We start from the raw sequence: 16,489 nt of genomic DNA, 5'->3' as shown, positions 1-16,489 counted from the left end.
AGCTAGGGATTAGAGATATTTTTTCCCATTTATCAACATAGCAATGTGATGAAACTGGACACCGAATCATCCGAGTATCCGTGGCCCATTATTCACTTCATTGCCTCATGGTGGCTGTTTTGCATAAATTGGACATTATGTTAAGTGATGACCCAGAGTTGGACTCCAAAGACTCAGAAAGGGTTTTTTTCTTAAAAAAAAAAACTAAAGAACATCACCCTTTATACGTATAGATAGATAATGGAGCCGCGTTAATAACAAATACGTCCTCTGTTAATTCTAAGGTTTCTGTATTAGGAAGTCATTTTAAAAAAGGGGGAACAAAAACGTCTGATCCTTTCCAGGGACGTGTACCACTAAGCAGGATGGGTTGTATCACCATGGCGACCCCTGTGCAGGAAACCTCACCTGCGACGGAGCAGGCGATGAGGGTACGGAGGCTCCACCTCTCAACCAATCACCCCTCGTAGAAAATTAAAAAGACGCCAGCGTGCGGACAGTGAGGGTCTCCGCCTACACTGTTTGACTTTTGCGCAGAAAACCCATCATTAGAGAGATTTTGCCTAAAACAGCGACTGATAGCTCTGCAACTTGTCCCTTATCGCTTCTCAACATTTGGACCGACATTATTTCATTTCTTAAAGTCATCAGTGGACTATAACTGATTTACTTGTCTCCCAAAGCGAGTGTGCAGCACATCCAACTCACCAAATTGCATAAAAGGATGCGTAATTAATTGCTTTTCTGTTTGTACTTTATTGAATGCAAATAACAACTGCGCCAGATAATAAAAAAAACCTTCACACCTGCTTCAGAGATACACGTTTATCGAACAAAAAATCATCAGATCTAGATCGTCCTTTGATGACGTGGCGGTGATTTGAACCAAATTGATTTATTCATTCGGCATTCTTTTATCAGCTCTCCTTCCCACTTTGGCTGCAGCAGCTATGTTGCTTTTTCAGTCTGCTAGAAATATATGATTGGGATTGGTCAAAAAACTGTACTGCACCTCTATTAAAGGAGAAGTTTTGGAAGTTTGCTGATCTGGAGCGTTCAGGTGTGTGTTGACACAATGCCAAGGGGGGAAAGACATCAGCAATGATCTTAGAGAAGCAGTTGTCGCTGCCCATCAGTCTAAGATGAAGCTGATCTGACTGAAACACTGTGGTTGGAACTTAAGAGAGCTGAGAGTTGACAAATGCCTGTAAAATGCAATTAACTGACGCGACCTTCAAACAAAGAGTGGTCCAAAATTCCTCATCATGATGGCGCCACACAGAAAACGATTACTTCAACTTTATGCTGCTGAAGGTGCTTCTACAAGCTGTTGAATCATGGGGAGTAGTTCCTCATCCACTGCCGCTGCGTTCTGGTTGGCTAATCAATGTATGTCGAGAAAAAAAATAGATAGAGACATTTTGTCTGGTTGCACCTTACAGTCGTCCTGTGTGATGTCCAACCATACGGCCAATCAGAACCACTAGCTTCTACCTTTTGTCCTGGTTTGTGTGACCTGGATAACGACGCGATCGCCGCTACAGGAGTCTGCACAACCCGGCAGGTAAGAGCATGTGACACATGTACCGAATGCAGCAAACTAACTTTTTTCTCCTCTCACTACCAAGCGTGATACATTAACTCGGGGTGCCTGTCAGCGCTGATAGCAGAGCTCGCTTTTACCCTCATTTAAAATCTGAGCACCACGCCGAGCGGGCTGCCGTCCCTGAATGAACAGGGAAGGGAGGAATTTAAGGAATTTTAATCTGCCATCTCCAAACACTGCCACTACACTCAAATATTGGCTTTTTTCTCAGGCCGTCAACTCCCATAATTCCCTCCTTGAACTGTGACTGCTGTGAAAGCGCGGTTAAAAAGAAACTGTTATTAATTGTTTTGAGCAGAGGCAAATAAATGATTAAATTAAAGTGACTGACTTCACTGAAGCCAATTCGTCCTCATTTCTAGTCAACCGCAGGCCCCCACCCCCCCCCCCTTTTTTTTTTTTGCAAATCTTTTATCTGAGAGGCAAAATGCTTCATGTGTATTAATGGAGAATAATAAAATTTAGTGAAGCTTGGGAAGCTAATTATCAACAGCCTAGTTAAAAGCATAGAGATGAACAGCATACTAATCAGACTGGCGTGCAAGACCCTGAATCAGAGCACGTTAGAGAGAACATCACTCTCCTGGCCGGTCTGAGTTGTTTGTTTGGGGTTTTTTTTGTCTCACCTTAAACATATATTTTCCTACATGCCCATTTCTCTCCACATCACATATCATTAATGACGGTAAGGAAGATGAAGAAGCTGTCGCATCCCGGCGCTATTCATAATCAGGCAGGTCCGGCCTCTCCCAGTAAAAGACAGGCTACAAATTCAGGGAGAGCAGTGGACCCTTGAGACCGGATATAATATATTACTTATTGTGTATAATTCAAATAGCCATCCATCTCGAGTTAGTCATTCTGCTTGCATCAGGCCTTTCCCATTCATTATCATATCAGTTAACACGATTTAATGCAAATGGCTCCACCCAGAAGCGGTGCCTACATATCAATTACTGACAGAGACTTGTGCACGACAAGAGTTATTATGGCAACGCCGCTGAATTAAATTGCACCTGAGAGGAAGTATGTGCGACTGAGAATGGCAGCAATGGATTACACATTAGGTGGGAAGACAAGGAAGAAGAAAAAGATGTTTTGTCCCCACTCCTTCAGACTCTAAAGGATCCTTTTGGCACTTCATGAGCCTCCAACCAGACGCCAACTCAAGAGGATCCTACATCTCAAATCAATGTTATTCCAACAAATGGTGATGAAATAACCTACACTCAAAGGCTCTCCGGGCAACTGGATTGCCACCCACTATCTACAGAGGAAACTCACTGCAATCATTAAGTCTCCCAGCAGAGGATCAATGGCTACATATAGATTCAGCTCATGCTATTTGCAGGGATGTTCATCGAGCTCTTTTGCACCCCGCGATTATGTTAAGGGCACTTAAAGCACACACAGCAGCTTCAGAACTAAACGATACCTGCCTCTCAAACCCAGCCGCAGAGACAGACAATCTAAATATGTAACAGACATTTTGATTTGAATTCTGGCATTGTGCTTTGACACAATGGATTTATCATTTATGGATTTATGGCTGTGATATTCAAAGTGCAAGGGTGCGTCGTTTTATGAGCCCCTTTGTGCGAGCTGTGGCGTACCAGGAGTTGCTTTGCAAATCTTTCCAGTTGCAACCAGTGTCCCCCAGTGGGATCTCTAAAGTGTGAACTCGGGTCCCAAAGGGACACAGGGCGCTGCATTTCTAGGCAGATGGTGGCGACGTGGCGCTCCCACAGGAGATCGGCGCAACATTTCATTTCCCCCTTGAAAAGCGGGCCGATCTAACAGCAAAAATGAAGCAGACACTGGAGGATAATGCCATTCAAACAGTGAATCAGCAAGTCGGAAAGGATGAGTGCAACGCTCTCATTGCAAAGCGAGATGAGTGCGGTGGCATGCGGGCCGGTTTGTTGCCACAATGCGCTGTTAAAGCAGTCAAGCGTGATCAGTTTTATTAATAATAACGGAGAATAAGCATCACTGATAAACTTCAGGTTTACCTCTATGTGGCAAGATTACAGTAAGTCATTTTTAGAGCCAGTTAAACATGCCTGAGATAACAATAAGACTTAATTACATCGGGCTGTTATTTACCCTACAATTTGTTTTAACTGCCAGAAATTAAATTGTGAATTTTTGCTGGCTGGCCAGGCGATAAGGATAAAAAGACTGCATGAAGAATTCTCAAAGGGTCTCTTGTCCATTGACTATAGGGTTGCCCCAGTTGTTACTGCGGTTGATTATGGGGAAAGAGCTTAATTGTTATTGAGTCATGTCCATAAGAAAGCTTGTTCAGTGTGAGAGAAAGATAATAATGTGGCTGAGTATTTTCAGAAAGTAATCTGCATTTCGAATCCCAGTTTCAGGCATCAAAGTCAAATGCGTTGATGTGTTGAATGGATTTCTGTTACATGAAATCAATTCAAAGCTCATGTGCCTCTTTGTTGTGCATCGTGTCATGTGTGAAAGTGCAGAGTTGGAACAGAGTTTCAAAGATGATCCGCCAACAATTCGCCTCCTAGGCGGCAAGGGAGGTAGTAAGAGAGGTGAAACAGCCCCGAATCCTGCGTGCTTACTCTAATCATTGATGTTGCAGTCACTCAGCTGGTTTAGCGACACCTGCTTGATGTTTCTAAGGACACAGTGATGCCTGGCTGAGCCGCTTCTGTTTGGCATGTGTGAATTAAGAGAAGGAACAGGAGTTTTTGCCTAGAAAGTGCAGCCAGTATGTGAAGGATTTTCCACTTTTGGAAAATAAATGGCAGCACCATTATTCTCGATGGTGAACAAAACAAATGATATCAGTTCTTTTCATCTGGTCCAATGCAACCCCCGAGTCTTGACTCTCAGAAGAGAAATGCATACGGTACATTTGAAATGCATCAAGTGTACAGAGAAAACAACCTGATCAGGGATTGGTAAGGATATGGGGAAAATGCTGTTAAAGCTACGGTAAATGATCTCATTGCAAATGCTATAAATGGTATAAATATAAGAAACGACTGTTTATGCCTCGAGCAAGAGAGCTTATAAGCTGACGGAAAGGTGATGTGTCATTAATCAATAGAAGTAACAAATCTGCTTTTATGTCATTCTGACATTTATTCTCCCTTTGCTTCCAAAAATAAGAGATGGCCCCCTCCCTCCATGAAAACTCATAAACTACTCGTGAGCATGTGAGTGAAGGGCCTCAAACTGTTGTCACATTTACTCGCGTATTCCAAATTCATGTGCATCGAGAAAGCTAAATTCAGGCCTGCGCACAAACAGAATTTTAAGAAACACTTGGAAACTTCCTGATACGACTTCAGGCTTGGGACTGGTGTAGATCTAAAGCTGGAGAGAAAAGTCGCAAGCACAGAGGAGTAGAAGGGAACACAGGGGCTGGGAAGTATCCAGATACACATACTCTAACTACCCATAGCCGGCACACACACAAAGCTTTTCCCAATCTCTGCATCACCAAAGAGAGAATGTGTGATTAGCAGAGAAGAGGAGAAGAAAGATAACTTCAAATATTTAGAGGAACATGTTCAAAGCCAGCGAGCGTGAGTGGAAATGTCTTTCAAGTTAATTCCAGTGTTCACATTTGATTCAAAAAGATGCTTCAAGCCTGTTAATCTTTTGCTTACTTAGAAAGTAACAGAGAGCCTGTGATGTAAAATTCAGTTATACAAGCATCCCACTGACGCCAGCTCTGTGCTCTTGTTGCAGATCAATATTATTAAGTCATGGACACACCAAGAAACTGTAATTGGATCTTTACACAGATCTAACTGGGTTTTTACGTTTTGCTTTATCCATAACCACGTCATAATATATGCATTTAATCCTTTTCGAAACAGAAAAGGCCACTTTTCCTTTTGCTGTTGGTTGAAACCTTTAATGAGGTCAGTTTATCAGTGTTGTGTCTCAGCTGATCCTCAAATTTAAAGCCTAACTTGGATGCGATATTTTAAAAGTAGAACCTTTACATGCTCAGTTGCACTATTCCCACTATTTAGAATTATTTCAGAACAAATCTGGTTCAAAACAAGTCGGAATTCAGTGTACTTTAGCAATCCGAAGAGGATATCAAACTGCCGCAGTGCATTATCTACCACAAGAACAAATGAAAAGAAATAAAGAGGCAGGTAGCTCGTGAATTGCACCCGAAAATAGTCCTCTCAGCTGACTCAGAGAATCGTCAGTAGCTCACGATAGCATCGTAAGGTTGTGAAAATATTCAAATGTGCTATTTCACACATTTGTAGGGTCACAGTAAAACGGAGCTGAGAACAATCGCAACAGAAATGTCAGAAGTCTTCACGGGTCGGCTGTGCCGTCACACCCCAGCAGAGGCAGCACTGAAATCAGTCAGTCAGCAGCTGTCACATGTTACCCTGGTGCACACTCACGGAATGACTGTCATTCAGTCGCCACTCTTTTTTGTCCTGCAAAAGCCAGGCGCCAGCAGAGCGCCGGCCATCAAAGTCGGCGGCTCAGACTGCTGTGGCATTGTGCGCACACACACAGGACGAGGCTTTCACTGCTAGCACTCTTTTTTTTTTAAACTGGTTTTGAAATTGTAAAGTTTCTCCTCAACAGAAAATGTCAAAAAGACAAAAAGCTATCATTGTGTCCTCGTGCTGACGTTATGACCTCATAATTTGAGTCGGCTTGATGAATCTCAGTCCTGCAAATTGTGCTGAGATGATCAAAAGAGTACGATAAACAAAACTAAAGATGGCTAAATGAGCTAAATCCAGATTCCCAATTTGTTGAGCAAAGGTTTTCCCTGCTTCACTGCACCTGTCATCCACACGAGCTGAACTGTTACGCCGCTTCGTCTCACCTGAGTTAAGGAGGTCCACCAAGACAGTTTACTTGGCTGCGATCCCGAGTGAGCTCCCACCGCATCAATTATGTTGTTAAACCTGCAACCTTACACATAAAAGCCCTCTAGCTCTCCCTCTAAAGCGACACTAATTAGACAGAAGCCACTGCCAAAGGGGGCTGCATTACCATACCTACCCATCACCTGGGAGTGTGCGTGGGTGAGTGAAAAAAACAGAACAAAAGGAATGGACACAGTGTACAGCCCTGCTGGACTGCAGGCTTCAAAGGGTGACGATATGTCTGCCGTTCCCAGCTGTGCCTCAATCGTTCCCAGTAATGATTCCTCCACATGTAAAGGCATGAAGGGAGCTGATGCTCACTTCTCTAAATAACATCCCAATCAATTCATCTTCTTTCGAGAGGTTCTGGGTAGCGACGGGCATTTTTTGAGATGCTCTACAAGGAGACCGGGGCTTTCAGACCCGACTGATCGATAAATGGGATCTTCTTTGCCTTGAGGTAATGAGTCATAAGCACTTATCCCAGTGAGGCGGCGCTGTCCCCTCTGGGCCATGGAAGATTTTCATTCCCACCAACAAAAAAAATAAATAAATCAAGGCCGATTTCACTAATTAGTTCCTCCCTCTCTGACTGAGGGGGTGCTAATTAATAAAATCAGCAGGCGAAAGTCTGCAATCCAAAACTGGATGCCGCTTAAAAAACACACCCGCCAACTCTTGTCCTATGACACAGACATGTGACAGGAATAAACCACTGATCACTTCGCTCTCTTTTTTTTTAATCTTTTTCGCAAACTGCAAGAGCTGCACGGTTATGATTGCACGTGACCGCAGTCCTAAAAATACATCGAGCGAGTGAAATCCTAAGCCAGGAACGTGTGACTTTTACCGGCTTTAACAACTTAGACTGAATTTCAAGCAGTTTTGATGAATATTTTTATTCCCAAGTTGCTAAAAAGAAGCCTCTCTGCCATGTGTTGACACTATTTTGTAGACCTGGAAATGGTGAGCTACAACTTCATTTTCAACAAAGCGGGGCCCATCCACAGAGCTCAGCAAAGAAGACTGGAATCTTTATTGGTTCATGTTTTATTAGGAACCTTCAGCTCGATTTTTCAGGAATAAGAAGTAACAAAAATAGAGATGTATGCTGTAAGTTGGAGTTATTAGAGAGCAAGAAACCCAAATGAGAGCGGACTAGGTTTCTCTCTTTTTTTGCTACTCCTCCAGCTCTTTAATAGGGCACTGGGCACAAGAGGTCGGTCCCCAACCACCCCCCACCCCCCCAGTCCGACCTCATTTAAACAATCCAGTGAAAACTCCAGGGTTCAGGGTGACTCTGCGTAACTGACGTTAATAATAGATTACATAGCGCTAATGAGGAGCTGTCAGCTGTATGATTATGGGGGATTTTACTTACAAGAAGCTTGTCATTGCTGCTGTAAGTGATCACGTTTGCCCTCACTGGCATGCAGCTGAGCAATTTAGAAACGCGTCAAACTGGAGCAAAATGGAAAGAACCTGTGAATTCAAATCCCATTACCTGGCTGTTTGGGAGAACTTATTCAATGTTTTTCAAAGCATATACGGTGAATGCAGTCTGCCAGAAGGGACAGGTAGAGGAAGGCGGTGTAACTAACTATCAACCCATTAAGGATTGGCCGACACCTCTGATAACAACAACTCCCCCCACTGCAGACGTATCTGTGTGCTCGCTCTGCCTCGTCCCTTCAAGACACAAACGAATCCCGGGTCAATGTCAATGACACATGTGGTGAAGTGTAGCCGCTCCCCGCGAGATGATGAAGCCAAGCAGGCGTGAGAGCTGACAGATGGGAGAGGCCAGACTGAAACTTTTCAACCGGCCACCTGATGGAGGATGCTGAAGGTACAGATGAAGGTCTCTAACTGTCTTAGAGTGAATTAGCGCCGTAAATGTCATTACACGGACTTCGCTGCTAACGTATGTGGCCTCCGACCCTGCGACAAAGCATAAAGACACGCTTAATGTAAGCTCTGACCTTTCTGAAGTCTAAATCCTCATCTTAAGAGTCGAGGGCATTCGTGGAAGAACCCATTTGTGCTCGTGGCTAATGACATAAGCTACAGGGTTTCTTTCTGTGTTAAGAACCATTCATTTACTTACCAATTCATTCATTTGACGTCGTAAAAACTGTACTTGGGCATTTGTAAAACTCTCAGTCAGATGAATGAGAAAGGGACGAGAAACGCACGGAAAAATCCAAAAAGCTGCAACTCTCGTGTTTAATCAGAATGACACCAATCCATTGACCTATGGCTCCGCTCGGTGAATAATGTTCATGTATGTCTCCCCACCCTCCGAGAGTAGGTCACTGTCATCTAAAATACGAGCATAAAACATTTGCTTATAACCGCCGGTTGACAGCGGCAACATTTCCCTCCGCACCTGAAGGTCACTGCGGCCATCGGAGGGGTTTAGTTCAAAGGCCAGTCCGTCATTTATGGAGGGACGCAAGCAGCGTATGAAGCACTTGCTGCCGGTTAGTAATGAAGTGCAAGTTGTTTGCACTTCCCTGCCGCTATCTTTGCCATCGTCTGACTATCATCACAGCGGCACTTGAGACTCGAGACTTGGCCAGTGAGGACTATCACATTTCTCAGGAATAAAAAAAAAAAGGGGGGGGGGGGTGTTAACGTTGTGTTTTGCATGTTTTTAATGTCTAGCATTTAGTGTGTCCAGTAAATAACTGCACCGTCAGGTCAACAGCGACTACACCACTGGATCCATCGGTGGCTGTAGGCTTTCCTGGCACCAATGATGCAGTAAATCAAGGAAAATGATAAGATAAAGAACAAATGGAGACCATACGTGTCATAAAGTAAATCAACTGAGATTTTGGGTAAGAAAGCATCTTGAGTTTGATACTTTCTATCTTACCCACTTGAACCTTAAGATGTGTTGTTCTGTGTCTTAAAGAGCTGAGCTGTTCCCTTTTTTCCAGTGTAGCCACTTAAGTCGACTACATGCTATTTTGTTATGCTTACAAAAGCCTGTTTTCTATTCTATTCTATTCTATTCTATTCTGGCACCAATAAGTCATTTCACATTCTCAAGACCCTCACATATATGCTAAGCGTTATTTGCTGAATGGAGGCATGAATCTGACTTTTAACATTTTCCTGACTCGTCATTTTCCTGATGTAAGTATGTGAATAATTGTGCTTTAAAACTGTTTCTCTAATCGCACACATTAATAACGGCAGAGTTTCCGTCCCGACATTGAAAAGAGCTTCGGTTTCAGCGTGTTGTCATGACAACGGGGTCGCATACGTGGCCATTTGACCGTTCAACCGTGACGAAAAAAGGCGAACCTTATGTACTGTGGTACGGAAGATCCTGCAACACACCCAATGCTTTCAATGCTAATGATACAGTCTTCCATTTAAAGAGAAAAGAAATAAGGGACGCTTAGCATGCACACACACTCCTCTCCACAAGGTCATCGTCCTGCACGCCTGGCTCGTTCATTAAAACAGCAGAAGAACCGAAGATTAACAATATCAACCAGCCAACTTCAATCCAATTCAAAATGAAGAAGGGTTTGATAAAAATGTGCCATTCTTATTAAGATCGCACTGCAGTCTATCTTCTCTTTTTAATCCAAGACTGTTTTCTCTTTCACAGGAGCGGCAGTCTCTAATTTCTCCCGGGAGCCACAAGCTGCTGCTATCTCAGCTGTGTTTACTAATCTTCCCTCGACACCAATTTTTCAGCCCCACAAAGTTAATACTGGCCCAATGTAAATAGCCTTATCTCATAAACTCTTGTTATCCCCCTACCTTGGCTGCTCAATGTGATACGTGGATAGAAGTCAACACTCGGGGGGATTAAGTCAAAAAGGAGGGGAAAAAGACAAAAAAAAAAAAAGAAACTTCCAAAGCCGGTGTCTGCAGCAAGGTTATCCACCTTATTTAACAGTGAAAATGTCGCATAACGAGGAAATGCCGCTGTCACCGCACAGTGACAACAGTCAGCTGATTAATATGAGTAGTGGACTACTTTTAGCGCAGCGCTGAAGGATGAGCGGATAATAAATTCAACCAAATTTGTCTCCTGGTACCCAGAACTGATCGATCGAGGGCCGCTCCAGAGCCCCTCTTGCCGCCTCGTCATGTGCAGATTACAGTACCTGCCTCGTTCCACCTGTGCTCTACTGTTCCACTGAAGGCCCAGGATTGTTGTAAATGCCATAGCAGCAAGTTTTAATTAAACCCAATGGGAAAAGTATTAATTATCTCATCGCCGGCCGTGAATAGGCTGGTGGCTGCAGGCAGTTTCTCACTCGAATGCTGATGATGTGGTGGTGAATGAGGTGTGGTTATGAATTAAATGTGGGATTTATCCAGCTGGGGATTGTATTTGGATAACCACCTGCAGACAAGGAGGACTTTCAGGGCTGTACATCAACATCACAAGGAGCCAGCTTTAACAAGTAAGGGCCATTTACCCATGCAGGGTGCTTTATACCATTTTCAAAAGGCAATTTGAGTTGATAGTTTCAAATCGGACAGAATGCTCCCCTGGGACCTGCATTTAACTCTGTTTAGATCGTATCCCCCTTGTCATCTTTCCATCTGCTCCTATCTATCTTCATATCTGCCATTTCAACTGACTCCTCTGCCTTCGAATCATGTCCATCCTCTCCTCCGAAATGCAGAATTCATGCCTCCACTGAGCATCCACGCTCTCCCGCTCCTTCTCCTGTACAATAAACACTTAAATGCATGTTTTTTCGCCATGGATGTGTCGACTTCTCATTACCATTTCATAGCCCGATTGATTGGTTGCACCCAAGGGACGCCTATTCCCTAATCAAATTGCAAGTTTTCCGTAAAAGCACTTTAGTGGAGAGCCCAGTGCAGCCACTGATATTTTTTTGCTGAGAAGCTGAAGCAGCAGTCTTCTCTTTGTCAGATCCCTGCAGGTATTTGGTAATGCAGAGATGGAGGAGCGCCTTATAAACTATGCATGTCATCTCCCTCCGGTAGCCACCAGAAGAGAGGATGATGGCAGGGAAATGCTGGTTTCCATTAGTCCTGTGAGGCTGGTTAACATAAAATTATCCTTGGGGTTAGCAGGACGCAGACAAAACGAAGGCGAACACTTCATTAAATCAGGACGCATTATGGACACCAATCTCATGCATAAGCTGCTTTGCACATAGTCTCACTCCTCCAGTATGTAGTCTATGTATTATTCAGACTTTATGGCAACTTGAAAACAACAAGAATCACATGTTAATTGACGTAATGGCTCAAAAATAGCTTCCCGTCCTGTGCCGCATGAATTTTCATTTGCCGTGTTTCCGTGTAAGATGAGCCGGATCATCTGTAACCGATCCATACTAATACAGTTTGACTAAAGTGGCTACAGCCTAAGGCAACAGTGAAGTTCAGGGGACGGGGGAGCCGAGGAGAACAGTACTCACCCTTCAGGAGGTCAGAGCTGGCAAAAGGCGAATTGTAGGTCCGAAACAACAGCCAGTCAAAGTCGTCCTCCTCACCTTGGGTGAAGTCACACAGATTAGGATCCGAATCCTCTTCAAATGTGCAGCCGGCGGCTAAAGGAAGGGGAAAAAGAGAACATTTGATTTCGCTCAAAGGACGGGACTGAGAGGAGTTAAAGAAGGGCAAATAACACACAGCATTGCTTTTCTTATTGATTCATCTGGAAAGAATCTGCTTCTTTATTTAAGAGGCTGATATCATTGGTTTGTTTACTGCTATGGGAGACTAGAAAACAAGGTAATAGTCCAAACCAAGGACCCAAAGTCACACAACGCTGAACTTACTGTTTAAGATTTGCATCCGATATATATATACCAGAAGCCCCATGTTGTAAATGAGCGTTTGTATTTGTTGGAGAGTAATCACAGAGTCAAGTTGTCTTCCTCCCACATTTTTATGTGCAACTGCAGCTGCCAGCCACAATGACCACCTCTCTGCACTTTCAGACCAGAGAGCTGACCTCTGTTAGCTCTCATGTGGCTCAGAGAGGATACGAAAAGCACAGCAAAAGCAACCGGCGTGCCATGGCTTGCGGTGCTCTCGGGCTCACTCGCAGTTTAACTTGAACTCAACAGTGCAAAAGGATTTTCAAAGGAGTTTTCACAAGGCAGCAAAGCTATCATCGAGAAATGATGCAACGCCGATGCCTCAAATTACCAATAATACCTCACGTTAAGGATTCGTAAAGTGTCAGACACGTGATTACATCAGATGGCCACATACGGACAGTGACGATCAGCCTGGTCTGAGCAGCCAGCTGCCGACAGGCCTCCGGGTCGATACTGTATGTCGCTCTCAGCGTGTGCCAAAAACACAGTTTCTCAAACAAACAACAGATTTAATTGCTTCCAAAGAAATACAAAGCCCGGCTGAAAGCAAGAACTGCACCTCCATCTGAGGATAATTACCACCCACAAGAATACGAATTCAAAACTCCTATTCACAAAGGCATGTGCAAATGGTAGAAACATTCTAGGAGAGCAGGCACTCTGGGGATCATCACAATACCTCACTAGTCTGCTATCTGTTGCATATATATATATATATATATATTATTTTTTTTTTGTAGTTATATTGAGCAGCTTTTGGCTTTTACAGCCCCTGGGTTCAGATTAGTGTGCTTCTGCATCTGTTGCCACATTTCACATCCGCCGGTGTGAGAATTACAGTCCAGCAGTGGGCAGTTTGAACGGCTCAGTCACAAGAACCAGTGTCAGTGTCAGTGTCAGTGATAATTAGCAGAGGATAGCATGAGGCGTAGTGTGCTAATGACAGGAATAATCACGAGCAGGTCCTGAAGGTGACCCCTGTGGTCTGCGGCTTTATTGCAGCTCATTCTTTTTCTCTAATCTGCCATTAAACAAACGCTCTCAATATGACAGGGCAGACGGGAAGAAAAAAAACACACACACATCCGGCCTTCACTGTGCTGAGGATTCACAATTTCACAACTCATCTTTACTACTCGTGCGCAAGATTGCCAAAGGTTAAAGTCATTTGCGGTTGACTGAGGGTGCCCGGATCGCTTGGGTGCGTTTGAAAAATCGCCGCTTTTGAAATGCTCTTGTTTTTCTCGTCTCTGGCATAATGTTTTGGGCGCCGATGCCTAGCAAAAAAACAAAAAGAAAAAGAAAAGAAAAGAAAAGAAAAAGGCACCGTGGGAAGTGACTACGTGAAATGCTTTTAACGCCTTAATTTAGCGAACGTGGTGGGAAAATGACATGCGTTAAACCTCTCAATCAGCGACATAAACTCTATCATTAAAATGTGCTGAAGTCAACCAGCTGGCGCTCTGGTTCTGGGTTTCTGTGTCCTTCCTGGTGTGTTTCGTGCGATGTGCCGCTCTGTTTTTGAAGTTTCCTGACTTGTGTCCGATCGGCTCATTACTCACCCTCATGGTACTCCCACTGTTTTTCAGATCTTTGCGCTCCAGCTTTCGAGCTACTTTCTGTTTTGTATTCCTCGTTGCTTTCTTTGTGCTTGCTCCAAGGCTTTTGTAAGTAACTCATTGTGTGTTTTGGGATTAATTTGGACATCTCTTGGATCTTGTTCCCCTCCCCCTGCCTCTAGCCTGTTTTTCTTTTTGTACTGATAGCCTCAGCTTGTGCATTAAACTTTCTGTTGTGGACTTTTTATTTGTCCCTGCCGCGCTCTTCTCTTTAAACTGTCAGTTTCTCAATTTCAGGATTTAGTTAACTTAATATCTGATTGAAAGAACATGACTCTTGGGATAGCCAGGAGTCAGCACTACAAAGCAGGATTAATGGGTCCGGGAAGCAATTTAAGGTTTTTTCTCAGGGTGTTCAGTGTCATGAAGGCAGTTCACTTTTCATCATGGCACATTACCATAGTAGCCTGCACTTTAATCAAATCCCACTTATCTACCTCACTCTTACCTCTCTTAAAGTGTATTTCACTTTTGCTTTCTTGTAAGTTAATATTGATTTGTTTTTTTAACGATGTGTTTTTATTCTATTCAGTGTATAATAACCGCTGTTTCAATCTTATTTCCCCTCTGGAGTTAATAAAGCTATCTCTGTATGTATGTATCTGTGTGTGTATCTATAGGTTTTTGAAAAAAGTGATGTCAAAGCATGCAAACATTGATGTAAATACAGCATATGAGGCCAATACATACAATTCTAACAAGTTTGAAAGTCAATATTTGGTGTGACTGCTTTCATCAACACAGTCTGAACCCTCCTCGACGAGTTTTCTTGTCATTTCTTTAAGTCGTCTTCAGGAATAGTTCTCCAGGCTTCTGAAAGGACATCCCACAGCTCTTCTTTGGATGTCGGCTGCCTTTTGTTCTGTTCTCTGTCAAGACGATCCCACGCTGCTTCAATAATGTTGAGATCTGAGCACTGGGGAGGATTCATCCCTCCGTGAGACCTGGTGCTTTTTTCCCATCCTTAAGAATGGCTTCCTATTCTTTTTAAAAACGGTTCTTAACTAAGTTTTCTGTGATGTGTTGACGCATCACTGGTTCATCCCTTGGGTTAGGTGTCTTTTTTTAAGCTCAAATGACTCACAGGTCAGTGTTAAGTGGCTTAACAAACAAAAAAAAACGGCGTTGCTCCGAAAATGGTTCAATACAAGGACCGGATTGAGAATATGTTGGGGGAAGTCTACGCTTTTCCTTCCTGGCTGCTCCAACTGTATTGCTTTATGCCTGAATTATGGCTCCAAATTTCTCGTGTTTGTTCAGGATTGTAGTTTGTCTTTTTACACCCCATCATTTCCTGTTGCGTCTACACACAACTTTTTAACAAAGACATAAAATGGCTGAGCGTGTTTTTGGATCTAAGGATCTAAACGCCAACTAGCAGCCACATGTGTCTCCACTTGAACATACTGGTGCTTTAGTGCTTTGAGCCTCGTGTTCAGTCTGCCTTGCTGTAACCCAGACCACTGATTAATATCGAAAAGACCCATTTTTGCTGTAAAAGGATACACTCGGTCAGGGGAGGTTGAACTGTAGCACAATCCCACTCACAGGACGTACTTGCCTACAGCCAACCTATAACATCACCGCCATCCTCAGTGATTATGTGATAACAGTGGAGCACATGTAAGCTCGGTCCACTGACTGATACAGTAGTAAAACCTGAGGGGAGGTGGGGTGCGTTTTTTTTCCCCTCCGGGTTTGATTTATTTCCCCGTGCTGGGCTGTTACAGCCCAGATCTGCTGCCGGGGCCAGAGGTTAATTGTCTCCGCACCGAGGTCTATTTCTAATAGAACAGCCAGAGATATGGGACCTGACACATCCAAACGCAGGCACTATATTATTCCCCGCTGCTTCACTAAATGAAGCCTGCACACTCCTCCCCGCTAAAGTCTCATCATCCAGGAGAAGGAAGCTGGGATCCGAGGCCAGCGCTGTCTGGGAACGTCATCTCCTCAGAACACACGGGGAGAGATCCGACACATCTGTCATGACAAACAACGCTTCCTCCTCTGCTCCCTCTGGAGGACCAGCCGTCGTTGTGGGGTGTCGGTGGTCATTTTTTTACCGGAATAATTACAGCATAATTTAGTGCAGCGCCCAGCCAAGGCTGCCAAGGAATCGGGGCTAAGGTTAAGGCACATTTTCGTTTCATGTTCGTTAGAGCAAATTAATTGTTACTGCACTGTGTTAACTGTCTCAAGAAATGTTACAGATGGCTAAAGTCAATTAGTGAAGTATAACAGAAAGAAAAGAGAAGACGTGATCCCACCCGGCAGAAACCACTTGCTGCTCGGGACTGAGGACCAGAAAACATGTGGTACAGCAACAGAAAACCGGGCCTGTTACAATTATAAAATACATAAGTAGATGATTATTCACCCTACAAATAATTACATTAATGATGTAATTGGCTTAACACTCTTATGTCGTAATTGTGGTGGGGGGTGGGGGTCTAATTGTGGACGATTCACAAATGTCAAGAATGCATTTTTTAAATGTTAACTCGTAATTATGACATTAACAGAAAGTGGAGC

General features: G+C 43.7%; 1 protein-coding gene across 4 annotated transcripts in view; it reads right to left on the bottom strand.

Moving 5' to 3' along the window:
* Nucleotides 1-16,489, bottom strand: part of ptprub (protein tyrosine phosphatase receptor type Ub) — a 160,511-nt gene that overhangs the window by 100,801 nt on the left and 43,221 nt on the right. For all 4 annotated transcript variants that reach the window (XM_072394486.1, XM_072394487.1, XM_072394488.1 and 1 more), the window contains exon 2: nt 11,928-12,059. In XM_072394486.1, the coding sequence (XP_072250587.1) occupies nt 11,928-12,059 (132 nt within the window). The remainder of the gene's footprint in view (nt 1-11,927; nt 12,060-16,489) is intronic.

This window comes from Leuresthes tenuis, unplaced genomic scaffold (assembly GCF_036924035.1).
Source record: "Leuresthes tenuis unplaced genomic scaffold, fLeuTen1.0.hap1 SCAF_10, whole genome shotgun sequence".
Classification (NCBI taxonomy): Eukaryota; Metazoa; Chordata; class Actinopteri; order Atheriniformes; family Atherinopsidae; genus Leuresthes; species Leuresthes tenuis.
The sequence above is the reverse complement of the archived record's forward strand: the minus strand, read 5'-3'. Positions and strand labels throughout refer to the sequence as shown.